At 35.2% G+C, this 14,720-nt stretch overlaps 1 protein-coding gene and 1 pseudogene across 2 annotated transcripts; one reads left to right on the top strand and one right to left on the bottom strand.

The window, feature by feature from the left end:
• Positions 1 to 4,937: 4,937 nt before the first annotated feature.
• LOC137717208 (uncharacterized) lies at positions 4,938 to 6,365 on the bottom strand. 2 transcript variants are annotated; one of them, XM_068456509.1, is made up of 4 exons: positions 6,200 to 6,365; positions 5,955 to 6,092; positions 5,746 to 5,821; positions 4,938 to 5,283 (listed from the first exon to the last, which is right to left on the bottom strand). In XM_068456509.1, exons 1-4 carry the CDS (start codon positions 6,281 to 6,283, stop codon positions 5,276 to 5,278), a joined length of 306 nt encoding a protein of 101 aa, XP_068312610.1. In that variant the 5' UTR covers positions 6,284 to 6,365; the 3' UTR covers positions 4,938 to 5,275. The 2 variants fall into 2 exon arrangements, with proteins under 2 accessions (XP_068312610.1, XP_068312605.1); XM_068456504.1 differs by lacking the exon at positions 4,938 to 5,283 and having other exon boundaries at positions 5,481 to 5,821.
• Positions 6,366 to 10,535: 4,170 nt separating this feature from the next.
• On the top strand, positions 10,536 to 13,994 carry LOC137728915 (AP2/ERF and B3 domain-containing transcription factor At1g50680-like; annotated as a pseudogene).
• Positions 13,995 to 14,720: the final 726 nt, after the last annotated feature.

The following is a 14,720-nucleotide window of genomic DNA, read 5'->3' as shown; positions in this document are numbered from 1 at the left end:
ACTTAGAAGGTTCAATTAGTCTCTTAACTATCACGGGATGACTCAGTGGTTGAGAATGAATTATAGGCCCGTATTAACACACATCATGCTGATGGTTTGATTCCTAGCGCTGGTGAATCCCACGATGGTGGCCAATGAGAGGCTGACATGCCTATGTGCGTCTTTTCGGCCCCCGAAAGAGTAAACTGTTATAGCGAAGCCACCAGCTGATCCATTTTAAAATTAAAATAAAAATTAGTCTCTTGGATTTAGGTTTAAGTGGTACCTACCTTTTGTTGTTTTTCCCATCTTTCTAATCCCCCTTCAAATTTGAATACTCATTCTATACATAAAATCTATGGGTCAAATAGTTTTGATCATCTTCAATCGTTGCGATGATGATTGTTAGACAACTTGGACTCATATTTTACACTTCTTTTTCTGTAGATGAATTTTTCTTCTCTTGAGTCAATAATTTTGTCCTTTTTCTGTGGACGATTTTTAAGTTGAAACGTAAGATAAATAAGGGGCTTCAATTGTTTTATGAATTTTGTGGAAAGGTCGGCTAACGCATGCAGATGACAAGTTATCATGGGAGTCCAATCATTCTTTATCATTTGAACACTCAGTAGAACAGTTTAATTAAGTGATTAGTTAGATATTCATTCAAGACATTAAATTATGTGCATTGAAAAATTGTATTTAAACATATTAGACCGCGTTTAAATACAAAAAGATTCATTCCTTTGTAAGAGTGGTCTGACCAACCATATAAGTGTAATTAGACTGTAATACCGAAGTTTTTCTCTATATTAACTCTCTAGTGCTTGTTGCTTAAGAAACTTAACAAACAAAGAAAACAAACTTAATGAACCACAGCACATATAATTACTTCACGGTCCGAATCCCAGATTGATTCGTAATCATGTTATCATAGGTGATTAGAAAGAGTTGCGTTTGGGTAATTCATAGAGGTTAGGTGGTATTCTTTGTTGACAAAACGCACATATTATTATTACCCTTTACTTACCTTCTTTATTCTATTATCCTATCTTCGTTAAATCAAAATTAAAAAAGACTAAGTTGTTTTTTATTGTATTGATTATTTCTTAATTATCGTTAGGTTAGAAAGCACCATGACAATATTGTTTTTTTTATCTCAATTTTTCGACGTGAGATTTATATTCAACACGCTCCTTCATGTGAGACCATCACATAGTTATGTTCAACATGAAACAAAACTAAACAAAAGTGAGATTCAAGATAACATGTTATATGGCTTTATCAATTAATCTTGGTTCAGTACAATTTGTTTGCACATCGTTGAAAATAATCTGAAGTTTGACTCAGATAACGAGAACGTCGTATCTATGAATTCGATACTTAGTTTTGATTAATATCGATGTTATTCACAAGCTATATAGAGAAGCGGAGAAATGAACATAAACATTTAAATTAATCTAAATTAATCTTGAACAAAAGAAAATTGGTATTGCATAATTTGAGCTTGAGGGCGTGTGAATAATTGAGAAGAGATCATCTTTGGATCTTTTTCACTAAAATCATTGGATCAAGTGATCCGGGTTTTTGAAATTTCATCCAACGGCTAAAAATTATTATAGCTTTTAAATGGACAAAACAGATGAGCCGTTGGATAAAATTTTGAAGACCCAAATTACTTGATTCTATAATCTTAGTAGAAAGAGTCTCTTATCTGAATAATTAAACAGGGCGTATTTCCACTCATTGATTGAGACACCTTGCCAGTTGCCAGAGTGCCAATGGCATGCTGACGCAAGGCCTACGTAACGTTCGTCCAAGTCCAAGCAGCATGCATGTAACCAGTTGCCACTGACAGAATGTGAGATTAGGCTAATGTGAAAGAGATTAAATTTTGAAAATTAAAAGATATGAAAGTTGATGATTGATTTATTGCTTAAGCGTTGATTAACGTGTTCAAACATATTGATGACACATCATTTAGTTTGTAAATTTAGGCTAAATTTTTTGTCTTGCTATTATTACTCTGAGATTAAAATGTCAGAGTATCTCCAAAAGAGATGTTAAAATGTACATATCAACTATAATAGTAAAAAAAACCACACTAATATTCTCCAACAAAAGTGCCAAATCTTATGTGGCGTTGACATAGATTGGCAACAAAAGAGGTTGTTGTCAAATTTGACAGCAGCTTCAAATGCTTTTTTCATTAATTATTAAATGAATTTTATTAATTTTTAATCAGTTTAATCATTTATTATAATTAATGTTGAGTTGATCGATGCAATTATCATACTTTTTTCTTCTTTTCAATCAAGAAATGTGAACAGATTACTGATTAAACCTTAAATTTCTTTTATTGAATTTTATTTTATAAAATAATAAATAAGAAATTAGTTGACATATCAGTTGGAGAACAAAACTTTAAAAGATGTCAAAGTGCCACATAAACTGTCAAAATTTAAATTTTATGTTCAAAATTTGAGGAGATGGTCTCACTAAACATATTTTGTTGTAATAAGGTAGGATTGATCAGAAGAGATGTCGAATACGTTATTGAGGATACAACTCAACCTCTCTTCCGCTCATGATGTCTAGTCACAATTTATGAACATCCAAATTGAAAGAGCTTGATATACTCTCTCAGCTCGATACTCTTCACATTTTGTCACAAAGAGTAGCTCATCAAACCCTTTAAGAAAGAACAGTAATTTTCATGTTCTCGTTTTCTTCTTTTGCGCTTATATTGTTTATTTTGCCGAGCTGGCTGATTGATTTAGAGGTATCAATTGGTAAACAAGAACTTTCAAACTTTGATCTTCCAAGATCTCCTCAAAATATCAAATTCAATTTACATACTCTTCCTTGGTTTTTTTATTTTTTATTTTTTTATTTTTTATTTTTTAAATTTCATACACGCATGATGCACATGGGAATATTAAGAGACATTTAGTCCACTACTTTTTGTCAATTCTTCACCACCCCATGATTCACCCATTGACCCTCCAGTTCTGAATCAAGATTATTTTTTAGGGTTCATCATTTTAATTTATTATTATTAATTTAATTTCGGCCATAACTCCACTGATCTAGTTATGACACATCCTGACCTGGAATGTCAATTAAGATTCCAAATCAAGTTGTGCTGACCGACACCAGGAAGGTGACAAAGCCATAAAGTGTAGTGATGTGAAAAATGTGAATAAATTTAAACCTAAGAATGCCTAAATACAAAAGTGTGTTTGGAAGGATTAGTGCATTCCAGGTTGCAAAGCATGAATTAGAAACTACTAGCATCAATTATAAAAGAATAATATAATATATATATAATAATTAATAATATATATTTTCGATTTAGTATGTGATTCCGAAAATATCGAGAAGCCAATTCCGAATCCCATACCAAAATTTCGGGATCAGGAATTTCGGTTTGGCAAATTTTTGGTTTGGGATCGGGATTTTCAGGAGTTTTTTCCACCCCTAGATCTAGTAAGAGATTGCAAAATATGATTTCAGGAGGATTAAACAGTTCATATTATAACTAATTAAAAAATTGTTTACGGAGCCAAAAATAATAAGGTCTTTTAGCCAAAATGAATCTTAAGATTGGTATAACCTCTCATTTTAGTTTTTGAGATTTAAAATTGATAGAAGTGATCCCTGAGGTTATCCAATGTCAATCATTTTGGTCATTCCATGAAAATTTTCCACTATATTGAGGTGTTTTTGTTAAATTAACCCCTTCACTTGAACTGGTGATTTCTTCAATTTAACAACGATTTTTCACATATAGAACAAAATGATTGACGGTTGACAATTTTAAATACCACTTCTATTAATTGTAAATCTCAGAGACCAAAATGAAAAATTATGCTAATTTTGGCTAAAAAGCCTAATAATATGGCATTGAAAATTGTTGATGCGTTTTCCAAAATAAATGCGATTGCAGTGCATAGATACTTACAGTGAGGCAAAAACATGAACCATAAAAACTTGCTGTGGATATTGGCAGGGCATCTCAATCACACAAAAGTATGGACTTCATGTATTTTGATCATATCCGACTTCACACTAAGCCATGTATTTTGATCATATCCGACTTCACACTAAGCCATGTATTTTGATCATATCCGACTTCACACTAAGCCACTTTCTTGAGAACCGTCACAGTTAAACGGCTTTATTAAAGTTTCTTTCGTACTTGAGAAACAAAAGTGAAGGTATTTCTATTTCAACCCTAGAGAGTATAGAGACGTCATCTCATCGTACTTAAATACGAGAAAAACTTAGATGAAACTGGGTGTTGATCCGCTACAAGCAGACTCTTCGAACTTACGATCTTATGTCTGGTTCCAGAGCTAAAAAGGACAGTCCGACAACCTATAACAACGAACTCCCTCCATATATTTCGACTCAACTGTCACTAACTAGCAGCACAAACTGCAGTTTCATGGAACCATTCCAAATATTTCTACTCCAGTATGTAAAATAAACAGAAGGAACGTATCAAAGTTTTTCCCGTGCATTCCTAACCACGTCTTCCTGTTTCAAGTTTCCGAAACCTGTAAACAAATTGCAGTTTTCGTATCAAACAAGTTTACTGACAGTTTGGCCCTACAAATCCTCTGTTACTCATTAAGGACTAAGCTCTCAAAATCTCTACATGCTCAGCCAATCCCTACAAATCCACAGACGCAGTTTTACTCTCACCATTTCATCATATGCTACCTGTTGCCCAAAAGTGTCACCAAGATATTGGCACATACACAGTGATGGTGATAAATGCAATCTAAGTTTGCAACAGAAGCGTCCATAAAATATGCGCAATACCTACAAATATGCTAAAACATATACAGCAACGAAGCATAAACTGTATCCCTAAACACACGGAAAGGAGAAATTAATGTCAGAAGAATGCATATGCTCTTACATGGCTACCTTGGAATCAGAATACTAGCATTGACAACACTGCACTTCTTTCATTCTACCAATTGCCTAGATGTCCTAGGTGTGTCAAGTTCATCAAACATATGAACCACAAAGAAGTATTCCAACTATGTGAGCTTTCAAATTATTACATCAAATTTTGCCAGAAACACATCTTGTCAGATATATACACAATATTCTCCATTGTTTCTTATTTAAACATGCATTGACAGCTTCCTAATGTGGTACTGCCTCTGCAGTGCAAACTTAAAACCATACAGATTTCTGCTTCCCACTGAATAATGAATTGAACATGAACCCAGGAACTAACCAGGACGACTCCTTCAGTGTTCAGGGGCCAATTCAAGCTTTATACTCCTGCCAAAATGGATAAAGTTTCCGTTCACTTCAACTATCCTTATTCCTAAGTTTTCATGTAATAAGTAATCCCACTTTGACCCTGGTATTCCTAGTAACGTTATTTTGCATACGAGTAATGAGTCAAACAACTCAAAACTAAAGCATTGTATCATAGCAGTATCGTTAGAAAACGTAAGTGCAAATCTTAGTAAATGTATTTAGTAATCAATAATCATTAAACATCGGCATGCATCCATTAAAATTGAGTCAGAAACCGATACTCATTTTCCTTAACTACAAGAAGTAAGCTTTAGGCAATTAATTCTTCATTACTACTGCTGTACAACAAACAACTTCTCATAGCCAATAAGAGTAACAGCAACACATTAACCTGATCCCATTAAACCAAAAGTTGACATGAAAAGTTTTAACTAGTGGTGGTAGGCTTGAAACTGTAAAGCTGTGGAAGTGACAACGGACCTTTCCTCGAATCTTTATCATCCAAAAGCCTCTTCAGACTCTTGTTCTTGCAGTAGAGCGCATCAAAATGCTTCACCTAAAACCCCAAAAACATTAAAATTAAACAAAGAACAAAAACCCAATAAATAAAAATTAAAACTTTGTGCTCCAAGAAACCCAAAATGTGAAGCAAAAATTGAAATTTGAGAATTGGGGATTTCAAATTTTACCCAAGAAGTACGGCAGTGTTTGACAAACTCCTCCCTCGAAGCTTTGCATTCTGCTGGGTACAACAGGCCCTTCGACGCGATTTCGGTCTGCTTCTTGTCCGATTCTTTCTCCACACACGCATAGAAAGCGTCCCGAGCCTTTCCGAACACGTCAAATTGCAGGTTAAACCCCAAATTTCAATCCTTGACGTCTACATTTCAGGAGAAAAAACAATGGAGGAGAGAGATTCAGAGAGAAGTAGCACCTTGTAGCAAGCTTGTCTGGCATTGGAAAGGACGTCCGTGTGAACCTCTGCTGGGTTTCGTGCGGCGTAAGCTTCCGTGGCCATTGATTCGAAATCAGAAGGGAGACAGCTCTGATCTTATGATTCTGTTCAGCTGCTGTGAGTCGGCGACGACCGCTGCGTAAGATCCGAACGCGCGTATGAGTGAATGGGCCGCATGGGGCCGAGCTGGGTATTAAGCCATAGTGTTCGTGGATCGACTTGAATGGAATTTGATGATATGGGCCTTTAGACTAAAGGGCCCATGGTTCAGAAAGATTTTTAAGTTGAAACTTGGTATCTCACACCATATGAAATTTGAGTGGATTATATTACGTTGAAATATCACATATCAGCCGTCTCTTTGAGAAAATAAGAGTTTAAATATCATAATCACACTCTAATTAACAACGATAATCTTTGTGATAAAACCCAATCTGTCAAACTGTGCATGTGGTAATGAATAAGTTTGTGACAATATTAATGTTGTTGGAGTGCGCCTTGGGCCAATGTCTGATAATTTGACATGGTATTAGAGCCAAGGAACGGCCCCATGTGGCCACGTGATGTGTGGGTCCCCTTGGCTCCATATGGTTGTCGATGTATGGATCTCCCACCTCTGACCCACTAATTGGATACTACGCGAAGGAATGTGTTGAAATATCCCACAATGGCGTCTCTTTAAGAAAAGAAGAATTTAAATTTCCCAATCTCCACTCCGACTAACACCAAGCCTTTTGTGATAAATCCCACACCTGTCAAACTGTGCAGGTGGTAATTTGTGATAAACCCCGTCAAACTGTGCAATAGTAAATTGACACCAAGCCTTTTATGATAAACCCCACACTTGTTAAATTGTGTAGGTGGTAATTTGTGATAAACCTACACCAGTCAAACAAATTGAGGATACTCTGATAATCGAAGCTAGAAATTCATTAGAGGAGAGGCACCATGCAGTTAACATCATATGAAAGAATCGAAGGCATATAGAAAACACAAAGATAGGCAAAGAAAAATATTGTCCTTTTGTGTGTGTGTGTGTTGCGTTAGAAACGAGAGAAAAAAGTTCTGATTTTGTTTTTGCTCATTGAAACAATTTATTTCTATTTTAATTTTGGTTTCATGGGTCTAAAAATAATAGATGAAAGGAGAATAGAAGAAAATACGAGGGAAGATTTATGTCCAAGATATTAGAACAAAATTGTGGAAGTGGCTAGTCTTTGTCTGATTTGATGCTCCAGATTTCTTAGCTAAACTGAGAGTTCCATTTGGAGGGTGGTAGTAATCATTGGAAGGTCAAGTTACCAATTGGTGCTCTCCATTTAGGTACGTATATGTGAAACAATTTGAAAAAAAAAATTCAGGACGGAATCGTGCCCATTCTAGTCCTTAAGTGGTTCCGTCACTACTTCACACTAGGCGTAGACCTAGTATGTATAGCATCCAAAGGAGATATTAGGGAAGACAAGACACTCGTTTGTATGGCAAAACGTATAAATTTTGCTTAGAACTTATGACAACTTCTTTGCAACAGTTATATACCAGCTGTTTTCATTATAAATGTTAAGGAAGTTATCAACTAGGTCTTAGTCTAATATTGCTTCTCGTCCTAATATTAGAAAATGTTCCAGGTTCAGAACCTCGTTATGGATAAAAATGTGAAGAAGGTCAGTGAGGATGTATATAAGAAGTCTTTAAGAAGTATTAGCCAAATCGGAAATATTTAAGACATCTAATTGGATTCAAAGAAATGAATAAATACTTTGTTATACAAGAGACAATGAAATTTGATCTTGATAATAAAATAGGCAAATAGTTTCAAATTGAATTGAATTTTTACAAGGATGATCTATGAATCGAGACTTACAAAATAAACCATTCGAATCATTAAAATTCGATGTAGAATAAGCCCCACCCCTAATCCCCTTTTTTTTTTTCTTTTCAAAAAATTAGAATCCTTTTTGCATAAAAGGGCTGTATGTGTATATATATATATATATCACGATTGCAACAATGCAACGAAAAAGTAGGGGTGAAAATTGAAGCCAATTAGATTAAGTAAATCTCACCCAAAACAGCTATGTTTTTAGTAAAAGTTATTTGATTAAAAGCCAAAAAGAAGCACATCAGAACAAGAAGGCAGAAGGACCAAGTCAACTAATCCAAGCAAAAATTTCAATCACTACTACCCGACCACAAAACAAGCCACAAAATCTCAATCACTACTAGAAGACAAGTCAACTAGACTAATCCAAGCACCAGACCACAAAACAAGTCACAAAATCTAAATCACTACTAGCCCACTCATACGAACTTACGAAGAGCAAGGAAGGCTATCGCGAGAAGGCACAGAGACCAGGGAGGTTGGAAGTCTACTGACCCAATCCTCAGCGCATAACAACTAATCAAGAGACCAATTTCACTAAATCAGTTGGTGAGTTTCTAATATTATATGTTCGTTTGTGTTTTGATTCTCAGATAATTAGTAAACACATATATAGTAATCCTTACTAATACCCAATTTCTTATTTTGGTTCAATACAAAGAGGCGCCCTAAATTACTTAAGGTAAACATTTTTACCTTTTAATTCTAATAAAAATGATAGCAAGAGGGGAAACACTTGAATTCATGACCTCGTATTTAATGGTACATGCTCTTGACGAGTTGAACCACGAGGCCCTTCTATACAAAATGAACCTTAGCTAGAGTAGAGTGGGGATTATGGTGTGTTAGTAGATCTTCATATCTATTTTAGTCGAGGAAGAAGATAATATAGGTAATGGAGGTGTCGGCAATAAATAGAAGATTGAAAAAAAAAAGCTGTTGTAAGTAGTGTAATATACTAATATAAAGACCAAGTAGCAGAGAGAGAGAGAGAGAGAGAGAGAAGCTGAGTGGATGAGGGAGAGTAGTAGATCACTGGACTAGTAACGAGTGGTGCTGACAGAAGAGAGTGAGCACACACGGGCAATTGTATAAAGCTATACCTTAGCGTGATGTGTGCTCACTTCTCCTTCTGTCAGCCGCCCGCCGCCTGCGCTGCCCTCCCTTTCATTATGTCTTTCTATGTTCCTCCTCTCGATCTCTCTCTCAGTTCTTCTACCTACTACCGTCTCAGCTTCCGCTTTCCAGGTGTACTCTTTCTTTCATTCTTTCAAGAAGATAAGAATTGAATTTATTTATTTATCCCCTTTATATGTATTTTTCCAATCAATTATTATTGCTTTTTCATTTTCCCAGGCAGACCCTCCGACCTTGTCTCTTCTTCTCGTTTGGAAGATGATATCCAGTATGTGTGGACTAGTGTGCATCCACTCTCTCAAGTCCCACTGATAAATAACTGAGTCTCTGGTTTCATCACCATTATCATTATCACAGATCTAATCTTCTAGCCCTAGCTTCTTTGTTTTCCTCTTTCAAGATTTACTATAGTAAAATACAGAACGAATATAGTACGTGAAAAATACATACATACTTGTATTATTCGGCGCTTTGTTAAAAATTTATTTTAGAAAATTCGGTCATTTTAAAAAAAATTTAGTATGTATTCATTTAATTTATTAGTTAATTTTTTTTTGTGTGAATTAATTTTGTTTCTTTGTTAAAAAACGTGAATTTCATGTTCAATAAAATTATGCGAAATATGTGAAGATAACGGGTATTAGATGTGACTATTACGTGTATAATAAATATATTGTATGTTTAAGTTTTAGAAAACGTGTATGAAAAACAAAAGTATACGCGAATTTATTATATCACAATTCAGTATTACTGTAGTATTTATCATTAATGCCTATGGAGTTTGAAATTAGCGTTTTTGATGGTCCTTTGCTAATCAAGGTACTAATTAATCCTTCCAACTGTTCACATTTTAACGGGCACCTTTGTTCATTTCATTCTTCATGCCTCATATATTCTGGAAATACAAACCCTTCCTCTTCTACTAAAATTATTTATTTTTATGTTTATTCTTCTCTCTCAGCATCATATCCACACCATCACAAGGTTTTTATTTTTATTTTTATTTTTTGATACAAGTGATTTTCTACACTGAACTCATGTAAAGTATTAAAGCGAAATTCATATAATTTACTGTAGAAAAATATTTGAACTTAAATGCAGATGAGGGAGCAGAGTGTTCTAGTCAATTACCCATGTCTGCTACACCATCAAAAGGTAGGAAATGGATCCTCTCCGGATCTCTTCTTCCTAATCCACTAAATTCGAGGATCCGAACTATTGAAATTTGATCAAACGGTTAAAGTTATTATAATTTTTAAAATGTGCCCCTGTTTGTAACCGTTGAATCAAATTTCAATGGTCCGGATTTCTGGACTTAGTGGATGAGGAGGAAGAGATCTGGAGATGATCCCATTCCAAAAGGTACTCTTTTCTTCAAAACCTAGACAATGATTAATTTCTTTCAAATTCATAACGATTCCAATTTGCTGATTGGATTTTCTTTTTTTTGGGTGCATTGATGATGATATGCTCATTTTCCGGTTTAAACTCAAACCCGGATTTTGTTGTGGAAGCTGGAGGCGGAAAGAGGAAACAGAAACCCTTGTGGGTCACAGCGCGGTGCCAAATATGGACAGAAATTCATAGTTCCCTCATCTCTCCATATCTCAACTTTTCTTTTATCATTACTTACCTTTTCAACGATGGGACGAATTTCCTTTTACATGTCACAAATTCATTCAATTGCCAGATTTTCCTGGATTCTGATTTACTGCCCATTTTTGGGAAGATTTTTTGCTTCGTTTCAAGGTGAATGAATGGATGAATAGCTAGGGTTTAGCTTTATCTATGTTGGCCCAAATAGAGTTTTTGATATTCTTCTATATGTGTTGTTGGTTTTTATTTTGCTTCTCCGATAGGAACTAATTCTTGTATTGAATTCAGGAGCAACAGATTTGCTGCTTCCGTTTATTTGCAGCAGGTTATTCATCTAGGTAACAGTTGTTATCTACTTAAAGATTACAAACTTCATGAGTTTTATTTATTTATTTATTTGCTATTTATTCACTATTTCTTCTATTTTTATGGCTTCTTTTAATGCTGGTCTCTTAAGTTTTTCTACTGTAAATCCTTTTTCTGCCTGGCTTTTAAATTTTTTTTTGTTTGTGTAAGGGGGATTTGTGTGTTTAGTTTGAAGAACTGCTCGGGTGATTTTTAACTTTTTATGAGGACATGAGAAATTGACTTGATACTGAACTTTGAGTCATTGAAGAAGATTTCATAAATTGATGAGATTCTCTCTTTTTTTTCCTGGACTTGTTATGCAGGAACAACAACAATGATATCTTTTTTACTATTGTATAATTCTTTAACTCAAAACTAGTTTACATAATTTAAGTTTCCAGGATACTGTTTATATATATATATATATTCAAACGTTAGGTATTTAATATGAAGCTCACAAGATCTGATAATCTGGTTGAGATGCTCATTCAATACATGATCTTCTTGTTGCAACTCAAGAAAGAAGAAAAAGAGATTGGCTTTAATTTTTTTCAATAATAAAAAAGATTTGCTTAGTCTCTTATCAGTACTCTACACAGTTGATTCAATGCTAGAGAAAAAGAACTCCAACCATTAACCACCACATCATATGGTTTACAAAATTGGTTTAAAATCTTGTTGTTTCAGTTATTCTCTCTTTTGGTTTCTTGATTGGCTACATTTGAAGGATGCTTTGTGGGTATCATGGTTTCATATTACAATTATGTTTTGGAACAATGACTTCTACATGAATTTGTATTGTTTGGTGATAATTGAATGGCTTGAGTTCTTCTTGGCCTAAAATTAAATAACTTAAAAGATGCCAGAGTGTTCCCTTGATTAAGTTGCCTAGTTTTGACCTTCTTATAACTTGTTTCGATTGTGGAATTTGTGGGATTTTCTGGAGCAGTTTATAAAAAATTAAAGTTTTGTGTTTGTATTTTAAATTACAAAGTTGACATGTTAACAACAATGATTTGTATCTATATCTCTCTCAGGTTATTCTCAACCATTGACGGTCCTTTTCCTTGAGTCTTTGTGTTTGAAATTAATAGACCAATTCCATGAAGCCTTTCTTTTATTTGTTTGAACAATTAACGTATCAATGTGTTTAATTATTGTGTTTCTCCTCTTTAGTTGTACATAAGCCAAACAGGATTGTTCAATTTTCCGTGGACGAGTTATTTCCTTTTTCTCTTAATGAAGTGCATGTCACTACCCCCTAAAGGTTTTCGGGTTTTATGATGAGGACAGTTGAGAAACTATGAAGAGAATGGGGTACATTGATCATAACCCTGAATGGTTTAAAACAGTGTAGTGTAACACTAATCGCAATAGAAGGCTAATCAGTTAGGTCCCAGCCCTAATTGCAATATGCTTTTGTTCTCCAGCTATAAACATCTCCATAGTTTTGGTTTTCGTGCATCAGAGAGCAAAGTTCATACAAGAATTCAATTACCTGTGTCCTTATAACTAGCCCCTTATTTTGTGTTGATTTCAGATGAGTTATTTAGTTTACCATAACGTGTTTAACTTCTTGATTTCACGTGAGTATTAACTTCCTACTATAACTACAGAAGCGTTATGGAAGTGGTCATGTCAAGAACAATCTCAAATGTGGGGGTGAAACGCAACGTTGAAGAAGTTTGTGATCCAAACCTTGCTGCGAATGACTCATCAGATGGTGCTAGTAGGCATGTATCGAAAAGGTTCAAAGGAGTTGTTGAGCAGCCAAATGGGCATTGGGGTGCCCAGATATATGCCAACCACGAAAGGGTTTGGCTTGGCACGTTCAGTTCTGAGAATGAAGCTGCTATGGCTTATGATAGCGCTGCAATCAAGCTTCGCGGTTGGGAGTGCCATCGCAACTTTCCGTGGACCAAAGTCACCTTTGAAGAGCCACACTTTCAAAATCAGTACTCCAAAGAAGCTGTGTTGAGAATGATCAAGGATGGTTCCTACCAGGCTGAGTTCTTAGAATATCAAAAGAGTTGCGCTGCAAGCAAGAGTTTGAGGAGTGATATCCAATTTGGCAGCTTGGTTAGGGTGCATAGCAATGGAAATGCAAAGATGTTGAACCGACTTCTTTTCCAAAAAGAGCTGACGCCAAGTGATGTGGGTAAGCTGAATAGACTTGTGATACCGGTTACCAATGCTAAACGGTGCTTTCCCAGCGTATCGGAAGCCATAAGTCAGAAGGTTGAGAGTAGCTCCAGCCAGCTGGTGTTTTACGATAAGATGATGAGGTCGTGGACTTTCCGGTACTGTTATTGGAAGAGCAGCAGGAGTTTTGTGTTCACCAGGGGTTGGAGTCGGTTTGTAAAGACGCACCATTTGAAGGCCAAAGACATTCTTACATTCTTTCAACGCCAGTACAAGCAATTGGGGGACAATGGTAATAAGGAGCCACAAACATTTTACATGGTTAAAGTTAATTGGGATGGTGCTGAAAGCGAAGACGACAACATTAACTGCTTGGTTGAGAATGAGGCTACTAATTACCAATATAATAAATGTAAACTAGAATCTGTAAGCCAAAATATTAATGAAGCTGATGGAATCCTTGCTGATCAAAAGAAACGTTTCAGGCTCTTCGGCGTGGAGATCTGCAACGAGGTGGCGCATTAGCCTTGAACGTGTCAAAGTTCACCCTTCAATGCCTCAGAATTTTTGTTTGAGCTTTTGCAGGGAATATCATTAATTAGGTTCTGATTACTAAACATATATATCCATCCTTTTAAACTTACAGGATGTTAGACTGAAATGGATTAAGGTACTCTTAATTGCTTTTTGATGAGAAGTTTTGTTATATTTTATGCTTGCTTGCATATAATTCGCAGGGATGGAAGATCATTCCTGCATTCCAGGGTTGAGTTAACAGCAATTTTTGGGCTGTTTTAGTGTCCTTCTGGTGATACTTTCTTGCTCAGATGTTTTGTTATATTTTTCTTCTAAAGTAGGGGTTTTATAAAAAAAATGGTCCTTAAATTTGACTCATTCAATCAGGATCATTTTTGAAATTGAAAATTGATTGATATAGTCTTTGAAAATGAATGTTTCAAATTAATATAGTCATTTTGATGTAATTCCGTAAAAAATTCTGTTTTATTCTGACGTGACACGTAGGTTTCATATATCTAATTAAATATTGTCGTATGGATTAATAATTTTAAATAATAAAAAACAATTTTAATTTTTTGTATTATTAAAAACTTCAAAAAAAAGGGGGGAAAAAAAACAAAAAAAGGCAGGGAGGGGTATTGCTGCCCAGCCCAACCAGGGCGAACAGATTGATCATCCCATTCAGTTCTCATTATCGGTGTTCTGGCAGTTGGGGAGGTTAATGGAGGGGTAACAGGAGCACTGATAGAACCGCCATGAATGTAGAGGTTCAGCAGTTTGGAAGAGGAGGCTGAAGAGGATGCAGATGAGAGGTTTTTGAGCCGGAGGATAAGGGATCTGCCATCAGCATTTTGATCACCAGCATAGGAAGATGTT

Source organism: Pyrus communis, chromosome 1, assembly GCF_963583255.1.
Source record: "Pyrus communis chromosome 1, drPyrComm1.1, whole genome shotgun sequence".
NCBI classification, from domain to species: domain Eukaryota; kingdom Viridiplantae; phylum Streptophyta; class Magnoliopsida; order Rosales; family Rosaceae; genus Pyrus; species Pyrus communis.
The sequence above is the reverse complement of the archived record's forward strand: the minus strand, read 5'-3'. Positions and strand labels throughout refer to the sequence as shown.